Source organism: Lepisma saccharinum, chromosome 11 (genome assembly GCF_977018435.1).
Source record: "Lepisma saccharinum chromosome 11, izLepSacc3.1, whole genome shotgun sequence".
In the NCBI taxonomy this organism is placed as follows: Eukaryota; Metazoa; Arthropoda; class Insecta; order Zygentoma; family Lepismatidae; genus Lepisma; species Lepisma saccharinum.
The window spans coordinates 82,690,509-82,713,154 of NC_139239.1; the positions used below are offsets into that span (position 1 = coordinate 82,690,509).

The 22,646-nt window shown below is 37.4% G+C and overlaps 1 protein-coding gene across 1 annotated transcript in view; it reads left to right on the forward strand.

The window, feature by feature from the left end:
• Positions 1-22,408, forward strand: part of LOC145995341 (uncharacterized) — a 71,724-nt gene extending 49,316 nt beyond the window's left edge. The window contains exons 5-9 of the mRNA XM_083131954.1: positions 9,397-9,590; positions 10,347-10,382; positions 16,484-16,697; positions 18,675-18,733; positions 21,998-22,408. Of these exons, the coding sequence (XP_082988080.1) occupies positions 9,397-9,590; positions 10,347-10,382; positions 16,484-16,697; positions 18,675-18,733; positions 21,998-22,021 (527 nt within the window). The 3' untranslated portion in view covers positions 22,022-22,408. The remainder of the gene's footprint in view (positions 1-9,396; positions 9,591-10,346; positions 10,383-16,483; positions 16,698-18,674; positions 18,734-21,997) is intronic.
• The last annotated feature ends 238 nt before the right edge of the window (positions 22,409-22,646 follow it).

Here is a 22,646-nt window from a genome sequence, read left to right on the forward strand (position 1 = left end):
GGGGACCTTGGTGGCCAGTCTATGTGATGGATTTATTCACCTTCAAGAAAGCCATCCACCAATTTGGTTCGATGCACACATGTACTATCATCTTTTCATCCTTGAAGTTGAAGTCTGAGTCCACTGCATCTTTGAAAACTCACACATGCTGTTGGAGTACCTCTTTCTGTGCCTCTGGGCAGTAAGAGTACCTCCAGCAGAGACGTGCAGCTCTGTACATCCACTGAGCATGATGTCTTCCCATATCAGTATTCCATCACGACCAAACTGATCGCTTTCCACGATATTCCTTGGATTAAATCGTGATCGAGGTTCTCTCCAGATGAATGTGCGAGGGGAATCATTTTGCAAACTAAATCTGAACTGATCTGTGAAAGAGCACATTCCTCTGTTTGTTCAGGGTCCAATTTCGATGATGGTGATTCCACTGTAAGCGGGCTCTTCTGTGCACTGGATCAAGTGGGACACACATAGAGACCAGCTGTCCTGAGTCTCCGGTACACAAATTGGCGAGAGATATTCTAATCTCTGAGGTGGCCGCAAGCTTTGAGGACAGTTGTCATCATCCGGTTTCGTCGTGCAGTTAAAGCCAGATATCGGCCCTGTTCTGGCGTTGGTACTCGTTGACAACCTTGTTCTGGCCTACCATGAACATCTATTGTGTCTTGGAACCATCACCAAAGGCTGGAAATCACTGTGGCACAGTCAATGCTGCCGTGACTTCAAATTGACCTGCTTCCAGATGTCTGACGATTCTTCTGACGTCTTCGTGCCATGTTTGTACTGTACATTGAACACTTTACCAAGAGATTGTCCTCCCATCACAATGAGCGTTCGATACAGAATGAGGCACTCTTATACTGATATGTTGTGTTTTGTTTACCTTTCAATCATGGGCCTATTTGACACTAGCAGTACTGTTGCCTACACGCGTAAGTTGAGTTACATTCCTTGATGATTATTTATGGTGATCATGCAGGTCTCCCACTTCCATTTTTCTACTTTTTGGACAATATCGTATTATGGTAATGACGTCACCTGTGACTTCCTCATTCAACATTCTCTGGAGCTCTAGGCAGTGTCAATATGACAGGAATGATCTTCTTGTCATCCTCATTTTCTCTTTTCCCATCAACAGCCTATTGAGATGCATAGATTTGGATGATCCTTTTCTGCTTTTATTTGACTCCAAAACTTGGAAATAACTCCTTCTGATAAAAAGTGTGAGGATAACATTAGTTGGAGCAAGACGTGGGCCTTGAACATTCCTTTTCGCGAACAGATACCATCGCAATTTGCCGAAATATTTGATTCTAGTGTCAGGAAAAATCCTGTCATCATATTCAGGGTGTAAAAGATGCCCAAATATCAACCTCACTTCTACGAAGTACACCCTGGACTGCATTTTGCAGACTAAAATTGCTCTGACGTCAAGGGCCTCCCCGATGGCACAGTGGTATCGTTGTCGCCTAATCAAGGGGTCCCAAGCTCGTTACCAGGTGGAGGCACATATAGCAGTTCAGATCAAACTTTAAATTGTAGGTCTAGTCCCAATTAGCCTTACTGTGCATAAAGTGGACTTAAATAAAACACAAACTCAATCAATCAATGCTTTGGTGTCTGGACTCATGGGACTTGAGTTGTGTGCTGGCCATGTGTATTTGTGATTGTCCTTTTATCTAAAATGAAAGCATTTTCCATACACGTCTTTTCCTTCGTGTAAAAACCCAATAATCTTACAAATGGTCAAAATTACTCCTAAAGGAGTTAAGTAGATATGGTCGTTTTTGTTTGTTAATGTCTGCAGAGGCAGCCATCTTGGATGTATGATGTCACACAGGCAATACGCCACAATAGTAGGCATCAACAAAATATCACAGGCAGTAATTTTCCCCCTTTATATGCCAGAATGTCAAGTAAAGTGTAAAATATGCATAGAATCCTTGCAGAAAAGGGCATGAAATAGTTTCACTAGATATATCTCCATAACAGTGCGAGATATGAAAAAACTGTAAGAATACATTTTGTTCCTTGTTCAATTCTGAACAAAATATGTATTTATAAAAGTTTTTCCAAAACCACTATTAAAGGAGTTATGATGGATTTTCTTAGTTGGTGCATGAAGCGGTAGCCATCTTGGATTTCTGACGTCACACAGGCCTTCTGCCACAATTGCGGGCAAAACACCTGGTAGTACGTCATTGTGTACCACACTAGCAATGTACTATCGGTAGTAATATATTCCCTTCATTCAAAAACCCATGGGAGTACAAATGGCTCTGGACTATAAGCAATATTACCTCAAAAAGGAAGATTGTTGGAAGAAAAAAATTAAATGTGTTTTCGGTTAACAATTCTGGCAAGCAAAAATCATTTCATTCCCCTGACTTTCCAGGTTTTTAACGCTTTTAATAAATTTCCTGTGTTTTCAATGACCTTCACACTCCTAGTCTGGTTTTCCGGACTTCTTCAGTTGTCCAGGATTTTCAGATCAGTGGGAACTCTGTAAATGAATTATCTGAAGGGAATGGCTAAGATAAGTGGCTTCATCCTATAATTGTCTCTGTTGGCATAATATTTTTCTATGGTATATTTTCCCTTTTAGAATCTTATTTCACATGACATTTTCAAAGGCTTGTAACATCAATTTTTTTTGCTTTGTGAAAGTAGACAGTGTTGTACAGTCACACCCCTGTGTATTTAAGTTCAAGACAATTACAAGTAGAAAACAAGAAAAGTTGCAGTAAAATACGAGGGGATATCAAAAAGTAATTGAGTAAATTTTTTGCAGCCAAACGGAAATTTATTCACAAAAACTGAAATATACATTTTGAAGATTAAACAATACTCTACTTTTCAACATTACATCCATTCACATTTATACATTTGTCCCACCGTGACACCAATTTTTCGATGCCCATGCGGTAGAAATCGTTCGGCTGGATGCGTAACCAATGACGCATGGCTGTCACAACTTCAGTGTCGCAGCTGAAGTGTTTGCCAGCAAGGTGTTCCTTCAGTGGGCCGAACAGGTGAAAGTCTGATGGGGCCAGCTCTGGACTGTATGCTGGATGCTTGAGAATTTCCCAATGCCAGGAATTGACTTTTTGCATCACTGATGCAGCCACTTGGGGATGAACATTGTCATGCAGAATGATGACCTCCTCCAGAGATTTTGTTTAACGTTTATGGCGCAGAGCAGCTCGTAAACGATCCAGTATGGCACAATATGCAGCAGCATTTACAGTTTTTCCTTTTACCCCAAAATCAGCAAGAATGACACCCTGGCTAGCCCAGAAAATGGTTAGAAAAACCTTTCCTGCAGACGAGATTGTCCTGAATTTTTTGGGTGCGGGTGAGTTTGTGTATTTCCATACCATACTCTGTCGCTTTCATTCAGGGGTGTAATGAAAACCCCATGATTCGTCCCCGGGTAACAATGTGGTCAAGGAATGTGTTTCCAGCCCTATGGTACTTCGGTTTCTGTGGTCAAAGGGACAGAAACCACCTGAAATCTATCATGAGTTGTGTGCAGTGTATGGTGACATGTGCATAACATTCACAAATGTCTGGATGCAAATGCTCAAGATTGTATCCCATATGGTCCTCCATATGCTGTGGTGTGAGCTATCTGGGGACCCATCTCGCTGACACTTTGCGATACACAAGTGCTTCATGAATGATGGTGTATGCACTGCCATATGAAATGCTCACTGCATCCCCTGTTGTTTGGATTGTTGATCGCCGTTTCTTCTGAATCAATGCCTCCACAGCGTCAACATTGCTCTGTGTGTGGAATGTGCGAGGCCGTCCAGATATTTATACACCCTGCGTCGAACTTTGCACATCAGTTACAGACATTTGTGAATGTTATGCACATGTCACTATACACTGCACACAGTTCATGCTAGATTTCAGGTGGTTTCTGTTTCTTTGACCACAGAAACCGAATCACATTCCACAGCTCGACTGTGTCGAACGTCTCAAACATAGCTGCCATTTTGAAACAACTGCCTCAGCGTGTGCGAGGTGCACACACCTGCCATCTCATAAAGGGACATCGGAACCGGGGGAGCAGGGGGGATCATGCCCCCCCACTCATCATCAAGGGGGCAATATGGTCTCCCCCCCAGTCGCGCCATAGAAAATGTACTATTTTTTTCTGCTCGTTCTTTGTTCTCAATAAAATTTGAGAAAATATTTTTACATTCGTCAAATGAACATGGGCTGAAGTTTCCGCTAACATCAAGAACCAGAAAAGAAGTACTTGACTGACAGATCGCTAAGCAGATTTGGAATGGCAGTTTTGTCTTTTCAAAGCAAGTGCAAAAGTGAATTGTCCCTCCTAGGAATTCCCTCTTCCTGTTTCCAGTTCCAACAGGTTTTCTACAGATACACTCCCTCATAACAATGCTCCAGGGAGTAGTGGGGGGAAGAGATCGGTGCACTCAGATAGGAATGGTCTGCAGTTCCGAAATAGATCCAAACGAACATATTTCCGCAAAACATGTGTTGCGGGGGAACCAAATATCCTATGAAGAATTCCTGGCCTCCCTCCTGCTGTTTCATGTTCACAACCCCGTTGTCTGGAAAGCTTTGTCCAGATTAGCGTTTCAGAAGATGATTAAGTTTTCCCTAGCTTTGACTTGAACTTATCAGTTGAAGTTTGGTGTTGGTCAGAGTCACTAGTCAGTTATCAGGTGCATCGGAAACTTGTGAATAACAATGAGTCCATCGACCACCACGTCGTATCATTGTTAACATAAAAATATCAAATGTGTTTTTGAAAATGTGGATGCAGGGGAAGAGAGAAGACATCTTTCTAAGGAGCATTAAGAATATTTTTAATGGCTTGTATGATATTTTAACTTTTTTTGCTATCATTTAGTTATGATTCCGAGAATAACATTACAAAAACTGGCTGTTCACCGATGATAGCATAGTGGCTAATGCAGTGGTCTTATCATTAAAGGGACTCGGGGGTCTACGTTGTCTTTGTTCATAATAAAAATTAATTAGTATCCCACTCGAAATAGCATATAAAGTTGATTATAATTGACAATAGTACGTGATATTCTTGAAAATTCATGACAGTTTTGAAAAGTTATCCCTAACGTCACATCTTTATAAAGTTAGATTAAACGCAATGATGATTGGAAAGGAGTAACTCCCCAATACAAGTGAGTAGGTAATAGGAGACGAGTGAGACTATTTTGAGGGTGGAGATTCCAATTTTACGTAGCCCATATTCCTACATACGTATAATATGCAAATTTATCTTTTACAGACAATAGTTCACTACCAGATTATTTACTACTGGAGTTTTGACTGTTGAAAACCGACAAAAAAAAACAAAAAAAAACGGGAGAGAAATGTTCCTGTCTATTAATTATTAAAGGTGCAACATCAGCACCTTAGAAAATGTGATAGGATGGCTGGTTACTTGGTTTGAATCTGCGACCCCGAGATTTTTTGTTCCCCGTTGCACATATACTAGTGTTACAACATGAAATTTTTACGAGATACAATGTCCCTTACATTGTTTTAATTAATTCGTTCACGATCACCCAAACTACTGTCGCGTTCCACATCTGGTTTGTCTTTGTTCATATTAAAAATTAATTAGTACATTATGCAATATATTTAGTGTGGTGCAATATCTTGCAATCAATCACTCAAATAGTTACTGGCTCTGCACATAAAATGTTTTGGAGTTGGTGGATACATAGTATACATGTGGGGTGAGGGGACACTCAACCCCTAATCCCTCGCAATGACATATCCAGATTGTGGGTCCAGGGTTCAGACCCCGAAAATTCCTTAATTTTTTGTGGATTCTGAAAATAACATATACTAAGTTATTTTTTTTTTAAAAAAAAACTGTTTTGGTACAGTAAGTGAAGTTGATGTATTTTTTAATAGTGAAATAGTAAAAAGAAATACATCATTATGCATCAGACATTAACAAAAAAATATTGTCAATGTGTGAATCTCGATTTCTAGAAAAACATGATTCACTTCATGTTTTTGTTAAATTTCTTCAACCTTGTCAGTTAAGCAGAGCTGTCCAAGTGAACCATCCCAACCAAGTGATCTTCTAGCCCCAGTTGAAAAGAGGACTTTCTACTCTTTATCTGAGAAAAGTTTTTCAGTTTTACTGATGAGTTGTCAAAGCATGCTTCACTCTGCCCCTCCCCTCCACACGAGAGTACGATGCACAGACTCGGGGGTTTACGTTGCCTTTGGTTCTACTGTACTTTTCCCATCAGGGCTCTGGCGCCTGGACCCGCAGCCAGTATCATCCTCTGTGGGGTTATGTGTTGTTCTTATGTGTGCTGATGACTCCTTAGGTTCAGCTTTAAGCAATGGTATGGAGATTCTAAGAAAGTTTTATCGATCTTAGTCTTGGTAGGGAGCTCACTTCCGATGAACGTTGTGAAATCAGAACAGTATATTTTATAAGGACCCCGCAAACCCGTGATCCAAAGGCTTCTCAAAAGGTTGCTTTCTATTCTCAGTCATTACGGTCTTCTAACTTTGTTCTAGCCATTGGCAATTTTCTATATTTAAATGATATGATTAAAAAAAAGTCTTGAACAATTAAGAACTTTGGTATATTAAGGAGCACCTCTTCTAGATCGTGATTTGACCTCAATGAAGCTGGTATTGACCCAATGTATACATACCATCACAGTTTAGTAAGGATAAATGGAATTGAATACGTCAACAGTGCATCAATTGGCTGGTTAATGTATTTATCACCACTTGTTTGTGCAATTATATTACCTAGAGTGGAGAGGATGATGGGAGCAGCATCTCTCGTTTAATCTAAAATGTAATATAAATTATATTAATTATATATATAATTTATATATATATATATATATATGAAAAGAGATTTAGAAAAAATGGTGGTGGATCTAAGAACTTGCCCCCCCCCCCCCCCCCCTACTAAATAAGTTCCGACATCCCTCATCTCATGGAAAGGGGCAAAATAGCTACATGTACTTCCAAATGTATATTTCAGTTCTTGTGAATACATCTTAATTTCTTGAGTGTTTTGGAATAATAACAGTATCTGTTAAAAGTACTTCACACAATTTTGTGCCAAAAAAGAATCTAGCAACGATTCTGCTGTGAAGTGAATCCTAAGCCATTGGCTGGCAGATTCAACATCAGTTGCAGAAAAAAACAGTGATGGTGGCGAAAGAAAAAAAAGTGTCTTATCCTTCTGCTAAGTGGTGGAGAAAACGGACCAGCGGTGCCGGTGGAGAGCTAAAGGCCTCCTTCTATTGTTGGTTTTGTATTGCAGTCCTTGAGGAACCTTTGTTTCATAATGTAAAGAATACACAAAATTCTCCTCTATGAAAATTAATATGCCAACATTAGTGACATTGTAATTGTAGAAACCATTCAATAATCAAAGGGTTCTTATTTCCTGAGTGTTTTGTCAAAACAACTGTTTTTGACTCATAAAAAAATTCAGACAATTTTAAAAATGTACACAGTATTCTCCAGAATGTCCTACATAAGCAGTGCAATGCCTGTAGTGGTGCAAGAATCTCCATTTATAGCAAGTAGTGTCCGAGCCAAAAAAGTTTGTGTATGGATTAAAAGGAATGGACTGTCCTGACATCTGATAGCCTTGCATCAATGGTTTTAAAATTAAAATTACCAAATATTGCAGACTACAGACTTCTGGAGCTTATTTCTCTCCAGACACAACCCATTCATTTGTGCAAGGACATAATCGAAATTCTTAAAAAAGTTGAAAAATCAACTTTATTTTCATAGGTTTTTATATGTTCAAATTAAAAATTTTCATAGCTTGAGAGGGGGGACAGGGGGGGGGGTATGGCATCCTCTCTTGGGTATGGGCCTGCTTTTACATCACCACCTGCAGGCAGAGCAATTCCAAGTGGATACAACCACAAACAACTTGAAAGGTGGATATGAACAGGAAACAGTATTTTTAAATTTAGTTTTTCTTTCCTCTAATATTATCCTACAAATGAAAACATTGTCCTTAAAGAAGAAATGTAAAGTAACTGTTAATTTTGTTACATATTATTGCAAAATATAACAGCTATGCAATTGCAGTTGCAGTTACTCATTCTACAAAGTAACTTCATTGTAACAGCAAAATTAAAAAAGGGCCAGTGCTGGGTAACATGTTAGTTCTCAGCTATCTTATACGCATTCTCTTATACTAATTTGTTGAATACAATACTGAGCCATTTCACATAGAATACAAGGCATATCCGAAAGAACATCATATAATTTTAAGAAATCCGAACTTCGTTTATTCGAGGGTGTCTAATAAGTGAGGAAAGTTTTTACAATGAGAAGGAGAAAGAGGACATCAACAGCTCACATTTGTACTTGACATTTGTGTACAAATAGCACTGTAGTGACGACATGTAGCCAGCCTAAATCAATTATTATCCTCGCAGTGTGCAAGTGATACAGATATCATTGTCTTGATAGAAACAAATTGCATGTGAGAGGGCAGGCATAACAGCAGATACATGGAATGAATCAAAGTTTACTGTGGTCAAAGTTCAAAAAGATGTTAACATATTACAGGTCAGAATACCACAGGTTTTGGTGTACACCCTGTATTATAACAACAGGTGTGTATATAGTAACATAAGTAGCAAAAGCAATCAAGAAATTAAAATAATAGTTATAAATTACTAACCATCTTTCTGACTCATGCTTCAAGTGCAAACATGTCAATATGATTTGAAAGACAATTAGATTGGTTAATACGAAGGAGGAATGTTTAATGAAGCATATGCTTGCCATAGATGGCATAGTGGTAATGCTGTCACCTTGTAATCAAGGCAGGTTTGATACCTGGTGGAGGCACATAGTGGTTCGGATTCCACTTTAAATGGTAGGTGCAGTCCCGATTAGCCTTACTGTGTATAAAGTGGACTCAAAACATGGTATTTTAAATCTTACCCTTTCCTTACTCATCATAACTGTAATTTCAGATTGTGAGTATTCACAGAACAAGTGTCAGCTAATCTCAGGAAACACCCTGGTTGCAGAGTATAGTTTGCACAGTTCTTATTACTAAATAGACCTACCATCAACTAAATTTCCTGATTTTTTCAGGTTTTCCTGACCAAAATCTAATTTCCTGTCATCTCCAGCTTTTCCAGGTACCTGATAACCTTGCATGCATGCATGTAGATGTGAGTAAGAGGCAAAATACCACTCCATATTTATCCAATCTCTACAATCCCACTATATAGGCATAATTTTGACTTTACATCATTTTTTGAGATACATGGAATTAATGTAACTCATTAATTTGTGTGTTCTACATATTTAAAGTTAACATTTATTCATGATAAAATTTCTAAATGTGTTTTGTATTGAATCAAGACATGATGGGTCAACCAGACACTGAAATGAAGAATGTGAAGAATGCAAGTGACGGAATAAGTTGGGAAATATCAACAGATGACATGAAAGGTGAGAAATCTATGACGGAAGAAGAAAAAATGAAAGATGGGAAATCCATGATGGAAGATACAAAAATGAATAGCACCATGATGGAAATGGAAGGTCCTACTCCTGTAAGTATTCACACGGGTTGCACAATTTTGCTTCATACATATTCAGTTTTAAGGAACCAAATGCAGCCTAACAAACATAAAATTATAAACAAAATTAAATACAAAGTGTTTAAGGTTTGCAAGTTAATTGAACGTATGACCAGTCTCACCTAATGATGGTGTAAGGGGTGTAATGGGTGACCTGGTAAGGCACTCAAAAGCCAACCTCACTTCCAAGTAGAACATTCCATGCAGACCAACAAGACTCCAACATCTGGACCTATGGCCAGTATACTCATCTGTGGATTTGTGTCGTCCTGTGTTCGGTCCATATAAGTGCTGAGTGCCCCTTTACAGCTTCAGCTTTTAACCTGGGTAAGGAGATTTTAGTACCCAGAGACAGAATAGTTTTAGTTCTTGTTTTGGATTGAGTAAATGAATGAATTAGTAAGGAAGTTTTTATCTTGTATTTTCTTTTCTTATTAGGAATCTGTCCTCAATTTTGTTTTAGTTAAGGGGTATATCCTACATTGTGTGAAAGGAAAAAATAGCTTATGTGCTGATATGCCCATAATACACAAATCGATCAACCAAATTAATCAATGATCACATCGAAACAAAACTGAAGACATACTGAAGATAAGCCACATTTTAACTACTATGTTTATTACCAAAAAAATTTAAACATGAAAAAAATACAAACCTATAAGAGCTAATACATTTGTAAACACATGAAAAATTTCAAATTTCCTAATGTAGATATCGTTTTATTTTCAGTGCTGTTATCAATGTATTCTCAAGCAACTTGAAATGGTAAGTTATTCAATCTCTTAAATCATTCCATTTTTCAATTTTTAAACTGGGAGAAGTAATACCATAAAAAAAAAGTTTAGTATGTTCATTTTCATGCCAAAATTTATTTTACCACATACATGGCAAAGAAGTTAGTTAGGTGACTGTAATGCACAGATTGGCAAAGAAGAGGCATTTAAACCTACTATTGGTAAAGAAAGTCTTCATGAATTAAGTAACGATAATGGTATCAGATTAATTACTTTTGCAACCTCAAAGAATTTAATTGTGAAAAGTACCACTTATAAATATAAATATATCCATAAATATACCTGGTCTTCTCCACATGGTAAAACTCATAATCAGATAGATCATATTCTCATTGATAAAAGAAGGCATACTAATATAATTTACATTCGTTCACAGTGGCCATTATTTAGTAATTGCTAAATTAAGAGAAAGACTCTCAGTGATAAATCATAAGCAACAAAATCTAAAAGCTCTAAAATTTCATACAGGAAAATTTGCTGATGATAGAATTAAGAAAGATTACCAAATTAAACTGTGAAATAGATTTGATGTCTTGCAGGATTTAAATGACAATGAAAATATAAATGAAACAGACGTAAATAAGAATTGGGAGCACATACGTAATGCAATAAAATCAGCAGCTAAAGAAAGTATAGGATACCATAAACCAAGAAAAAGTAAGCCATGGTTTGATAATGAGAAATAAGAAATCAGGCTAGACTTAGGTGGTTAAATAACTCTGATGATACAAATTTAAGCAATTATAATAGAATAAAGCGAGAAGTTAATTGCACGTTTAGAAGTAAAAAAAGAGATTACTTGAAAAGCAAAATTAACTAAACAAACAGCAAAAATAAAAATATCAGAAAAATGTAAAGGTGTAAATGGATTTACAAAGGGGTGGCAACCTAAAGTAAACTTCATGAAAGATAAAAACGGCATTTTTTTGGCTGACCCAAGCGATATTTTATAGATGGCAGAACTACTTTAATGACCTTTTAAATGTTCATGTAGGAGATAAATCAGAAGTAAATGAAGTACACAGAACCTTTAGTTCCAGAACCTAACTTGACTGAAGTTAAAGATGCTATTAAAAGGCTAAAGAATAACAAAGCACCTGGCATTGATTTAATACCAGATGAGTTAATTAAATATGGTGGAAATTTGTTAATATGTCAAATTTATAAATTAATTTGTTTAATATGGAATAAAGAAGAAATCCCTCAACAGTGGAAAGAATCCATAATTGTTCCTGTGTTTGAAAAAGGTGATAAAATGAACTGCAATAATTACAGTGGAATTTCGCTACTCTCAACAACATATAAAATATTATCTAACATTCTTTTAGCAAGAGTCACCCCAAATGCTATTGCAATTATAGGTGATTATCAATGTGGATTTAAACATAACAGATCAACAACAAATCAAATTTTTCATATCAGACAGACACTTGAGAAAAAGTGAGAATATAATCAAAATGTCCATCAGCTATTCATTGATTTAAAAAAAAAGCATACGATTCAGTCAAAAGAGATAAATTATATAATATATTAGTCGAGTTTGGAATACCTAAGAAGAAGCTTGTTAATATGATAAAAAGTATGCTCCAGTGAAACAGAAAGTAAAATTTGTGTGGATATTAATATGTCTCACAAATTTACAATTCATGATGGGTTAAAACAAGGAGATGCATTATCTCCATTGCTCTTTAATTTTGCCTTAGAATATGCTGTTATGAAGGTAAAAGAAACTAACGAAGGTCTAAAATTAAACGGTGTGACTCAGCTGTTAGCATATGCAGACGATGTAGACTTACTGGGGGATGATGTAAATACAATTAAGAATAATTCTAAAATATTTTTTAAAGCAGCTAAAGAGAGAGGTTTGGAAGTTAGCAGAGAAAACTAAAAATATGCTTACAGGCCGAAACCAAGTGTTAGGTAATAATCAAAATCTAATTATTGATAACAACTCATTTGAACCAGTTTCCAAATTCAAATACTTAGGAGTAATACTAACAAATGAAAATGATATTAAAGAGGAAATAAAAAGCAGGCTTCATTCAGGAAATGCATGTTACTTCTCTCTTCATAAACTTTTGTCTTCTCCTTTAATATCTAAGAAACTAAAAGTTAAAATATACAAAACAGTAATTTTTGTGAAACTTGGTCCCTTACATTGAAAGAGGAACATAAATTGAGAGTATTTGAAAGTAAGATCCTTAGGAAAATATTTGGGCCTAAAAGGGATGAGGTGACAGGTGAGTGGAGAAGGTTACATAATTTAGAACTACATAATTTGTATTCATGTCCAGACATTATTACAATGATTAAATCAAGAAGACTTAGGTGGACAGGCCATGTGGCACGAATGGGAGAGGAAAGAAGAGTTTACAGGATTCTTGTTGGAGAAACCTGATGGTAAGAGACCAATAGGAAGACCAAGATGAAGATGGAGGTATAATGTTGAGATGGACCTAAAGAAATTGGTAGGGACGGAAAAGAGTATATAGATCTTGCTCAGGATAGGGACAAATGGAAGGCCTGTGTTGCTGCAGCCATGAACCTTTGGGTTCAATAAGGCCAGAGTTAGTTAGTTAGTTTTACATACAAGCAAGCTTTTAATTTTAATCAACTCACATTTTAAGTTTTAACAATTTCTGAAACAGAAATTCATAACTAGCTGTTGTGCGAATTACTCACTGATTTCAATTCAACACGTATTCTAAAATACAAAAACCTTTTTGTACTAACGTTTCGTGAGTATCTGGTTTTCCAATGAATGACGTTTCGAGAACAACTGTTCCCTTCTTCAGGTTCTTAAGTTACATAGGCTATCCAAAATACACCATACCCATGGCAATTCTTTTCTCCCAAAATTCCAGGAACAAGAATATAGGTTTGGTTATTAATATAGGAAAAATTGGAATCAATACTAAAACCCTTTAAAACTTCCAAGGCCTTCGTTATTGTTAAAAACACGGTGTAAAATCATCTCAAGCTAAAAAAACCCTTTCTACTTAAAATTATAAAATTATAAAACGCGACCTCTAATTTTACTCCCTCGTACTGACTGTAGGATGCTTCCTCAACGAAGGGTTCTTTTACCATAAATTTATTGGTAGCCTTTGCTATTCTCTCACATGGCACATCTTCATGAAACAATCACTTAATCTACCAGCGGACTCTTGAGTTAAAGTTATGCCAGTATACATCTTGCCATACTTTTAAACTCAACATGCATAACACAAAATACATTTGAAACTAAAGTACAGGGTGTCTATAAAAGAACTCTGGGGTTTTAAACAATGATAGCATGCAAACGGTATTAGATAACTCAGGTTAGTTAATTACTTTGAAATCAGTAGCTCATCAAGTTTTATTCATGCCATTTGCAGTTTATTCCAACAAAGGTTGGCAATGCTGCACAGCGTTGACCTTGAAGTGGCCGAACCGAACCCAGTCAGTGCAGTTCAGTTCAGTGCAACGGCGACACCACAACAGAAGACAGTGTGTGATGTAGTTTGTAGAAACTGGATCCGTTATTACTGTACAGCGGAACTTTTGACGCGAGTATGGTGATGTTGCACCTTTGGACAAAACCATTTGTCAATGGCTTCAGGTGTTTAAAGAAACTGGAAGTGTGGATTGGAAGGAAAGGGCCTATTCCATGGCCTCCAAGAAGTCCGGACCTTAGTCCCTTAGAATTTTTCCTATGGGGACATGTGAAGAACATGGTTTATGCGAAGAAAGATGTCAACCATCTAAGGCAAATAATTATAGATTCTGTGGCAACCATCACCCCAGACATGCTGGCCAGGACGTGGCAAGAAGTTGATTATCGTTTGGATGTTCGCCGTGCTACAAACGGGGCACACATTGGAATTTACTAAATTGTAAACAAAACTTGATAACATTACCTTCAAAAATATGTATTTACTTTTTCCTAAGTTTCAGTTTTTAATCAAATGTATTTAGCTTCAAAACCCAGGAGTTCTTTATAAAGGGTGCGGCAACATAACTTTCTTATTTCAGAATGCAATAAAACCCATGTGATGAATTAGAATTGTTTAATGGTTTTTTTACACTGTAGGTACATATCTAAAGTTATGTTTCATACAGTTTTGAAAATCATATCAGGGAGTGCCCCCCTTGTCCATACACTGAAGAAGCTGATTTCTGGCATTCTTCATGACCCGAACCAGCATATCAGTGGGAATGTTGGCAATTTCTTGACGGATGTTGGCCTTCAGGTCTTGGAGGGTCCTTGGATGGGTAACATAAATGCGCGATTTCAAAAAAACCCACAAAAAAAATCGCAAGGGGCCAAGGGCAGACGCATGTTTGCACGCAGAACGCCGTGGTGATCGCAAGATTGAAGCTCTCACTGCCTCAATGTTCTCACGTGATCGGATGGGCCGAGTGGCTCCTGTTCTTCGTCTTGTCGCACTCGCAATTTGTCTGAACGTAGTGACCCAGGTAACAATATATTTCCGGTCTGGGACAGGGCCCAATGGGGCTACATGAAAGTGCTTTCGGAAGGCGCGCTGGGTTACGATAACAGAACATCTGTTCGTAAAGTAGGCCTCGACGGCAAACGCACGCTCCTCACTGTTCCAATGCATGATGGCGACTGACCGGGATGCAAACAAAACTTTAGACTCGCGCCTGTCGAATGAGACCACTCCTGCCCCACTACGACCTCTACAGGCTGCATGGCACGCATTTCAAAAAAGAAGTTACGTTGCCGCACCCTGTATATACCCTGTATTTCATTCTTCCTTCTTTAAAACTTCAACTAATGATGAAATAACAAAACTTAATGAGTGGGAAGAAATCTTTATCTTGATTGAAATCTTATATCACAATAAATTACACTACAAACTAGCAATAAACAAGGAAGTAAAACATTCACCTCTTCCAAAAGAAAACATTATTTTAAAAGTTGAATAAAAAGTGAGAAAGATTACTAGAAATGAAAAAAAAATGTTCCAAATGAGATTTCTTTAATTAAGACACATTAGTTAATGATAGTTTTCCAATTAGGTATGGAAATACTGCTTACATGACACTTAGCTTATGTGAGGAATTCAAGCTAATTAAAAAATGTATACAATAACATTTTTCAAAGCATCATTTTCGATCATTTGCTATAATTTTGTTAAACAAGATTTAGTACTTTTTTGCATAGTGGGAACTCAATCAGTGATTTACAACCCCCCTGCCTGCCAAATTTCTTCAACATCCCACTAAAATTTTTCACAATGATGATTTCTGCTCAAAATTTACCCTTACCACCCAATGCAACTTTTAAAGTAACATTTCAAAAATAAAAGTATATTGATTTTTTAATTGAAAAAGTAACTTTCAGAAAGATCAGTGAAAAATGCAGGCTTGTCAAACCTGGGTTTCTGGCATACCATGCCATTGCTCTACCAACTGAGCTACTGAGCCAGCACTGGCTTCATCTGATCTTGTTTGTCTGTGCTACCACAACGGGATGTGTTGCCTTTGAAACACACTTTTGACATCGACAGTGCCTGTACTCTGTCCTGCCTATCTCTGGAGTAAGACTGCACACAAGGGCAGAGAAAGGGAGGGGGACGAGTGGGCAGACTGAAGCAGTACACCCTGCTGTGAAGGCTGGTAACAGCAGTCACTTTTCATCCTCCATGCAATCCCATTCCCTCTCACGTGTTCATTGGTGTGTTACTAATTGCACAGACACTTGTTTTCATTAGCTTCTACAGAGATATGCAGGACAGAGTATAGTCTCCCTGCATAGACATGTAAAGCACAATCTGATGCTTCAAACGGGCTCCAGAGGACTCTTGAGTAGGGGAACTTAAATGATGATGATGAAGTTATGTTGTTTCACACCAACATAACCATAAACTGCATGCACTGGAATAAGCATTTACTCATTCCTTATGTTATGTGAGGTCTGAGGAGGACATGATTTATCAGTCCCATCCCTGCTGATATATTTGTAAATTTGATTTGATAGTTTAGGATTATAGTTGGGAATCTTATCTGTAGAAACTAACACAATTACTGTTATTTTAAAATGTTTACCTGAATTGTTCTTCAAAGTTGGATGACATGAATGAGCCAGAACAAACTATGGCAGAGAAATGGATCAAGGAGTATGTTGAAGATGAAAAAGAAAAGATGATGATGTTGAAAAAATTGCCAGAATGCTTTAAAAAAATGAAAATGAGCAGCATGGACAGCATGTCAGAAAGCAAAGCCAAAAAAGATGGAAAGAACAAGAGTGATGATGTGAAAGAGGAGATGGAAAAAGAAGGTAAATATTGTTTCTTTATTTACACTTTGGGCCATTCCACATGAAATCAATCAATGAAAAGACACTTCTCAACCTCTCATATTTTGATTCATTTGAAATTTGACATAATGTAGAGCCACCTGAAGGAGGAAAATATGCAAAGTTGTAGATGCATATATTTTGTATATCCGAAATTACAGTGGTGCAAACTGTATGATTTTCACCATTTTTTCAACATCTTCTTAACATTACATTGCAACATTTCAGCAATAAGGACACTCATAGAAGTGATTCAAATGGTGTGTTCTTGAAGGGCTCTTTCACACGATATATTGCATGCCTATGTCAGGGGGAAAAAACAAAAAAAACAATTGAAGGTGGTCTAAAGTAAACATTGGGAGCCATTTTCTCAAAAATGGGCCTTTAATTTTTTTCAAAAAAATATATGTATCATACATACACTATTACTCAATAACTGAACAAAATTTAAAAATGGGATGCCAATGGGATCTGGAGTTATGTTAGATTCAGGTTAGGGTAGGGTAGGGTAGGTAATGCATGATAACCAGGGGCCGGATTTTGATGACCTAAAAATCTTTGAAAAATGACCCAAAAATTCATACAAAACTCAATCTCCTTATTGAAAATAGTATATATATTTATATTGTACACTTACTTTATGGATCACAATCAATAACATTGGGAAGAATTCACAAATATCAGAGTATTACACAAAAAAAAAATAGGTATCCATACTCTCTATACAGTCCAAGCACAAGTAATAATTGAAAAACATTTGGAGAGAAAAAAGAATTTCACTGCATTAAAGGTGCATGTTGCTTTGTTGCTCTGGTAGTTAAACACAGAGTAAGTACTGCAAGATAACATTCTACTGAATATAGAACAGAAATTGTTGAACTTCTTATGTTTCAGCACGCAATGACACAAAGTTTTTAAAAAATGTTGCAAATTTTTAAAAAAATGCCCTAAAAATAAAAAAAATGGTAAAAAATTACAAAAAAAATATATTTCTTCAACCTGAGGAGGGTGTTCAGGATTTCTGTACTAGTTAGCAATGTCTATGTCGCACTAGTTAAAAGATGAAATGTCATCAAAATCCAGGCCCTGATGATAACATATCTTGATACACGAATTCCTATAATTCAAAGGTAAAAGTATAACAGAAATAAAATACAATATTGTTTGAATTAATGTGCATGAAGCTAATGTTTACATTCCGAGTTATTAGAAATATAGGGTGATTCAAAGGTCTGATCCCATAGCCAACTCCGATATTAGTGCACATAGCGAAAAATGAAAAGTTGTTGGAAATAGGAGAGTTTCAATCTAAAGTGCTTGAATTTTCAACGTAGCATGCACCATTCAGGCTGAGTACTGGGTAAATTAAGAATTGACGATGATAATTACAGGCAAAGCAAACAAGTGAAAACATGACTGTGACATGCAAAGTGGGACAGTGTGAAATACGTATTTTAGCCTGATTCTCATTTGTGCCTGTTAGCCTTTTCTAGTGGTGTGGGGAAGTGAGGGGGGCATGCACATCACATGTTCACGTTTCTTATATTGTATTCAATTTCTTCCAAAATATTCTTTACTATGACATTAACCATACGTTTTGGAAGTAACCAGCTAATATTGTCTTGATTATTCAGAAAGGATGGCAGTTTGTTGAAGTGAAAACATCACATTATCTCCAGAATAAAATGAAAGGTTCAGGATAGCAGTATTGTACATATTTATATCATTTCAAATAATTATTTCTCCACGCAACATTTAAATTATGATGAAAAATAATGAAATAAGGCAGGAAAGAAGCTGTTATTGCATGAATAAACTTTCTGCGAAATTACTCGAAGTGTTAAAATTCAACTTGGCTATAAGAATACTCTTGTCTGGCATTACCCAAAAGGGATCCACATTAACCACAACATATTCTACATTTCTTCCAATACATGTCATTCATTTTTATAATTTTAGATAAGATGAAATGTGAGTTTTCCAAGAACTTGGTCATGTGCCTTACAGAAGATATGCAGGTACGTCTAAAAGTATTTTTTCTCTCTAAAATACATATGAATCATGCATATTGATTTTACCAGGTGTGCCGGTTAATAATTCTTAATTGATCCGAAAGAAAACAAGTGTATCTGGGGAGAAAGGTAACAAATGATTTATTCAAAGTATGCGCCATCGCTAGCTATACATTGTGCCCATCTGTCCGTCAAAATGTGGATGCCCTTCCAGAAAAATCGTTCACATTTTGAGGTGATCCAGTCAGGAAGCCATTGTTCGTCATCTTCGTAATTGTTGAAGAGTTGCTGGGAAAGTGAGTGAGACATTGATGAAAACAAGTTATAACAAGGGGCTAAGTCTGGTGAGTATGGTGGGTGGATAAAGAATTCCCAGCCAAGTACAGATATGGTGTCTCTGACGCCTTTCACTGTGTATGATGAGGTGTTGTCGTGCTACAAAATCAACTTTCCCTATCTTGTCGCAAAATCTGGGCACTTTGATCAATGCATGGTTCAAATTGATGAGTTGTTGACGGTAGTGAACGGCATTCACTGTTTCACCTGGTTTTAGAAGCTCATGGTACACCGCACCCTTATGATCCCACCAAATGCACAGCATTGTCTTCCTTCCGAAGCGATTCAGTTTTGCAGTCAATGTTGAAGGTTGTCCTGGATAAACCCAAGATGTTTTGCATTTTGGGTTCTCAAAGTAGATTCATTTTTTGTCCCCAGTCACTATCCGATGCAAGAAAGACTTTCTTTCATGCCGAGAAAGCAAAACTTCACACACAGTTTTTCGCTTTTCCATTTGTCTGTCGTTCAGATGATGTGGTACCCATTTTCCTGCCTTCTGGATCTTTCCCATAGCATGAAGATGATCAGATATGGTTTGGCGACCAACATTTAACTTCTCTGCCAGTTGTTGTTGCATTTGCATATCGTCTTCGTCCAACAGTGCTTGCAATTCGTCTGGGCCGGGTGATCTTTGTCTTTCAAGTCGAAATCACCACTTTTGAATCATCAAAACCAACGCACACACGCATCTTGCATTAGGACATTGTCACCGTACGTTTCCACAAGGATACGATGGCTTTCATTCTCGTTTTTCTTTTGGTTGAACAAGAAAAGCAGGAAGTGCCGAACATTCTCCTTATTTGGTTTGAAGGTCAACATGTTTCCCACACAAACCCAATATCACGATCACTTGCACTCGGTTGCACATCCACGGCATTTTGACAGGTACTGTCCTGGCAACACACTCGACGTAACAGTTGAGACTGTGCACCAACCCTTGCTTCCAGCACCTTTCAGTGATGAAATTAAGAATTATTAACCCGCACACCTGGTACACTATAAATTTTAACAATTTTAGTTTGTTGTTTTAATCCAAAATGTTGACAATATACACTGCTCCACAAAACTTAAGCAACTCTGTACAAACATAAACAAGCACAGGCAGTGCGAGTGCCCTCTATAACGCGTGAGCACCACCTTATAAACCAAGATTAACAGCTTGTGCCTGCAGGTGCAAACCACAGCCTAGTATTGTCCCAGTCCTCAAGCAGTGAAGTGGTGGTTCGTGCGTGGGATATCAAGTGTAGACACCTTGAAATGAATCGTAGACATTATTTGAGTGACGTTGACCAAGGTCAAATAATTGGACGACTGGAAATGGGTCGGTCCCAGGTGGAAGTGGTACGTGAATTCAATGTGAATAAAAGTGTTGTGTCAAAGTTGTGGCTTCGCTTTCAAAATGGTCCTACTGTCAATAGACGTCATGGAGGAGGCCATCCGAGGACGACGACGGCAGCTGATGACCGGTTTCTCACAATCAATGCCAGACGTAACCGCCAAGAGCCCTGCTCTCAACTGGCAAATGATTTGTTTCAAGCTACGTGACGACATGTTAGTCATGAAACTGTTCGTAGGCGGCTGAATAAAGCAGGGACTGTATGCCAGGAGGCCTGTGCTGTGTGTGCCATTGAAACGGGAGCACAAACGTGCGCAATACACATGGTGTCAGGAACATGTCGAATGGGGAAAAGACCAGTGGGCACGACTAATGTTCTCTGATGAGTCTCGATACAGCCTGCCATCTGATTCTGGTCGGATATTCGCGTGGAGTGTGGAAAGAGCCAGGAACACGATATATTGAAAGGCCGTCCTTTGGAGGTGGTTCCATTATGGTGTGGGGTATCATCATGCTGGATGGGAAAACGGACCTCAATATTGTGGAACATGGAACTTTGACGGTACAACGTTATCGGGATGAAATTCTCCATTCACATGTTCGCATTTGGTTCAGATTTCCTTTTAATGGATGACAATGCACGCCCACACCGTGCACATCTTGTGTCTGATTATCTGGAGACATGACATTACCCGTATCGAATGGCCTGCATACTCACTGGACCTTAATCCAATCGAGCATGTTTGGGATGCTCTTGGGCAAGGAATAGCACAGTGCAATCCACCACCACAAACAATTCCTGAACTGCCCTCTTAGCCCTGTTACTCAAGACTTGATAACCACTCTGATCCACAGCATAGAGGCCAGATGTCGTGCCTGTGTGTCTATTCGAGGTGGTCACACACCGTATTGACAGCTTGTGCCCTCTCAGATTCCAGCTTTTCATGCAGGGTTATACTGGTACTGAACTTTCTGGCCACCCTGTACACCATATCTGCATTGTTATTGTGTTCATTTGTGTTGCATTGTGTATCTGTACCTTCCTTATGTTTATTAAACTTGGTGAACTGACATTTTCTTTACATTTAGTCCTACTTCGTTCGAGTTGCTTAAATTTTGTGGAGCAGTGTATTTGAAACTGATCAACCTTCTGTACAAAGATTTAGTTATTTCTACATTATAATTAGAATTACAAACCATTAAATTAACACTGTAAAACCTGGCTTTACAACAGAAAAATACACGAAATACAAGGGGAGAAAAATTCATTTTGACAATATCATGAAGTTGTGCCAAAATATTTAATTTCTTAATATCATCAGGAAGCCCTGTATTTGAATGCATGGATTCAAATATGCAAATATTTGAAACTGTATAAAACTTTAGAAGGTAAAATACGTTGTCGATGTAAAGTTTCAATATAATTTCTATCACTCATTTGGAAAAAATTTGAAGCTACTTAATTACAAAGCAAACACCAAACCAAGTTATAATGTTGTATCTGAAGATAATTTTGGTAAGTAATCATTACTCTTACGTAGATAAAAGTGTTACTGTTACTGAATATTGCAAGTTTTAATAAACTCTCTATTTTGCAGTGTTCAGTGCTGAAACTACATTAGGAAGTGATGTGACAATCAAAAACTCATGCACTTCACATAAATTGCATTGCATCGTGCCACTTTTGAAAGGCTGGTCAACCCTGACAAATGAACATGTATTTTTGAAATGTTTGTTGGTGACCAGTATGTGCAGATAAACACTATTCTATTTATCAAACAAGAAAGTGATTACATTTCAAGATCGGAAAAGAATGGAAATAAACTAACATATGTTCCGATTTATTGTATGTATATTTTACAGTACTGTACTGTATGAAACAAAGATTCAGAGCACTTAACACATGATGCACCATACAAAAAATGACATATTACTCATTATTTTTACATAACTGTGTGCTCTCTTATGTATATTATTTACCCAAAGTTGTAATAAAGAACTAAAATTTATCTGTATTTCTTTCTTGCACCAAACAAATATTATGAATATATCGAAATTTCATGACATTATAACTTACCAGAGACTAGGGATGGCCAGATCCGGATTTGTAATTAATTAATACACTTACAAGAGAGGTCTAAGTCTCCCCCTCTGATTTCCATGAAACTTGGCAGGTGTATAGAGCCCCCCGCCCTCAAATGTCAAGATGAGGAGAAATTGAAGTGGGGATCTGACCCCAAAACCACG